This window comes from Bufo gargarizans, chromosome 2 (genome assembly GCF_014858855.1).
Source record: "Bufo gargarizans isolate SCDJY-AF-19 chromosome 2, ASM1485885v1, whole genome shotgun sequence".
NCBI classification, from domain to species: Eukaryota; Metazoa; Chordata; class Amphibia; order Anura; family Bufonidae; genus Bufo; species Bufo gargarizans.
In genome coordinates this window covers 7,571,941-7,574,131 of record NC_058081.1, presented here as the reverse complement: position 1 = coordinate 7,574,131, position 2,191 = coordinate 7,571,941, and the positions used below count along the sequence as shown (strand labels likewise).

General features: G+C 39.7%; 1 protein-coding gene across 1 annotated transcript; it reads left to right on the top strand.

Annotated features, from left to right (window-relative positions):
* Positions 1–368: 368 nt before the first annotated feature.
* LOC122929422 (olfactory receptor 11L1-like) lies at positions 369–1,295 on the top strand. The gene has a single exon (XM_044282981.1). It carries the CDS (start codon positions 369–371, stop codon positions 1,293–1,295), a length of 927 nt encoding a protein of 308 aa, XP_044138916.1.
* Positions 1,296–2,191: the final 896 nt, after the last annotated feature.

Below are 2,191 nucleotides of genomic sequence, written 5' to 3'. Positions count from 1 at the left end.
ATGTTATGTGGCTAATATCAATTTTCTTCTCCTGGATATAACTGCACTGTATGGAAAACCACTTATTGTAAATAGGTTTCCTTTATTATTAAAAGTTATTGCAAATAATTAAATTAGAGTGATGGGGATATTCCTAAACTACGAAACTTTTCCTCTCATGAGCACCCGAATTAATGTAAATTGGAGTGAGGTTCTCACACCCTAACAAAAGCAACATCAGGAGACACATCATATTCCCTCTACTCACGCATGCCACCGAAAGTCTTGGTTATATATCGAATAAAACTGTTGATAGATGAAGAGTGCTGGGCTAACTCATTCCAAATGTCTTTTGCTACTGACAGATTATGTTGCAAACGAACTCTACGATGGTCACATATTTCTTCCTCACAGGATTCCAGAACATTGACAACTACAAGACACTTTTCTTTATATTCATACTTAGCATTTATGCCATGACTGTAAGTGGAAACCTTCTAATTGTCACCTTAGTGTCCTCCAGTCACCTTTCACAGTCCCCCATGTACTTCTTCTTGAGCCACCTGTCAGTTTGTGATTTCCTGTTCTCCTCGAATATTGTCCCCAACATGATGCACATCACATTAGAAGGTGGCAGCACCATGTCATTTTCTGCTTGTCTTATCCAGTTCTATATGTTTGCTTCATGCACTGCTACTGAATGCTATCTGCTTACTGTCATGTCTTTTGACCGATTTGTAGCCATCTGTGTCCCATTACATTACACCATAGTAGTGAACAGTAAGTTGTGCCTCCATCTGGCAATATGGTCATGGTTACTTGGCTTTCTATTTGTCCTGATAACTGTCTTATTAATTTGTCAGTTGGATTTTTGTGGTAGCATGACCATCGACCACTTCTATTGTGACTTCATTTCCATGCTTCAGCTTTCTTGCTCAGATGTATCACCTGTTGTCCTAGAAACATTTTTCTTTGCCATTGTCATAGTCCTATTGCCTTTCCTGACTGTCTTAGGTAGCTATGTATCCATTTTCTGGACAATTATTGGGATACCATCATCTACAGGAAGAAAGAAGACCTTCTCAACTTGCAGCTCCCACCTACTCGTTGTAGGTACCTACTATGGCTCACTTCTTAGCATATATTTATTTCCTTCAGGCGGCCACTCTGAAAACATTAAGACACTATCTCTTCTGTACACGTTGGGGACACCATTGTTAAATCCACTGATTTATTGTTTCAGGAACCAAGAAATCCAAAGGCAGTTTTCTAGAATTGTATTTTTTAAGAAAAATATCCAACCATTTCTCAGCTAGTGACAATGTTTAATGTACAGGCAAGGTGTAGGTCAACAATCACTGCAGCACTATTAGAAGATAGAAATACAATAATGGAAGACAGCCACTGATGTCATGGATATCACATGTAGCACATTCTGGTGGATTTCCTCACAACTGTTGGCTGAAATGAAAGCATGACATTACTCTACTCCTCAACCATTTTCACTTGGCATTCCTCATGGGTGCAACTTTGGACCCTTACTGGTCTCACATACCACACACAAATCTACCTCTATGGTCCAGATCTTTCTTCCATGATATGCAGATTTAGTGCTATTCTAACAAATGCCTCCTTCTTTTCTTCCCATTTCCTTAAAGGGGTTATCCAGTAATTAATATTGATGACCTACAGTATCCTCAGAAATGGTCATCAATATCAGATAGGTAGTTGTCCAATACTCGGGATCCCCACTGATCAGCTATTAGAAAAGGCCAGTGCTCCATGAGTGGTGTGACCTCCTGCTAGGCCATGTGACATCACCGTACATCAGTCAATTGGCCTAGTTAGAGCTCAGCCCCTGAAGTGAATGGGGCTGAGTGGCAATACCAAGAATAGCCTTTGTACTATATATACTATGAGCATTGCAGTACCCTGTAACAGCTGATTGGCAAAGGTGCAGGCATTCGGGATCCCGACAATCTGATAATGATGATCATTCCTGAGAATAGGTCATCATTGTCCATTACTCTACAACCCCCTTCAATTTATCATAAACAAAAAAGAGAGAGAGAGAGAGAAAGGACTTAGTAACCGAGTAATATCTGAGTTCAGATGATTTTCTCTTAGATTTGCTTCAGTTTCTTCTTGTGAATTTGTTCAGTTTATCCAGTTTCACGACTGTGAAAAATAGAATTGGCAATAGACAAGGCAA

Bases quoted from the DNA above. Each gene is read 5' to 3' on its own strand.
- LOC122929422 (XM_044282981.1), top strand. From the start codon at position 369: ATGGTCACATATTTCTTCCTCACAGGATTCCAGAACATTGACAACTAC.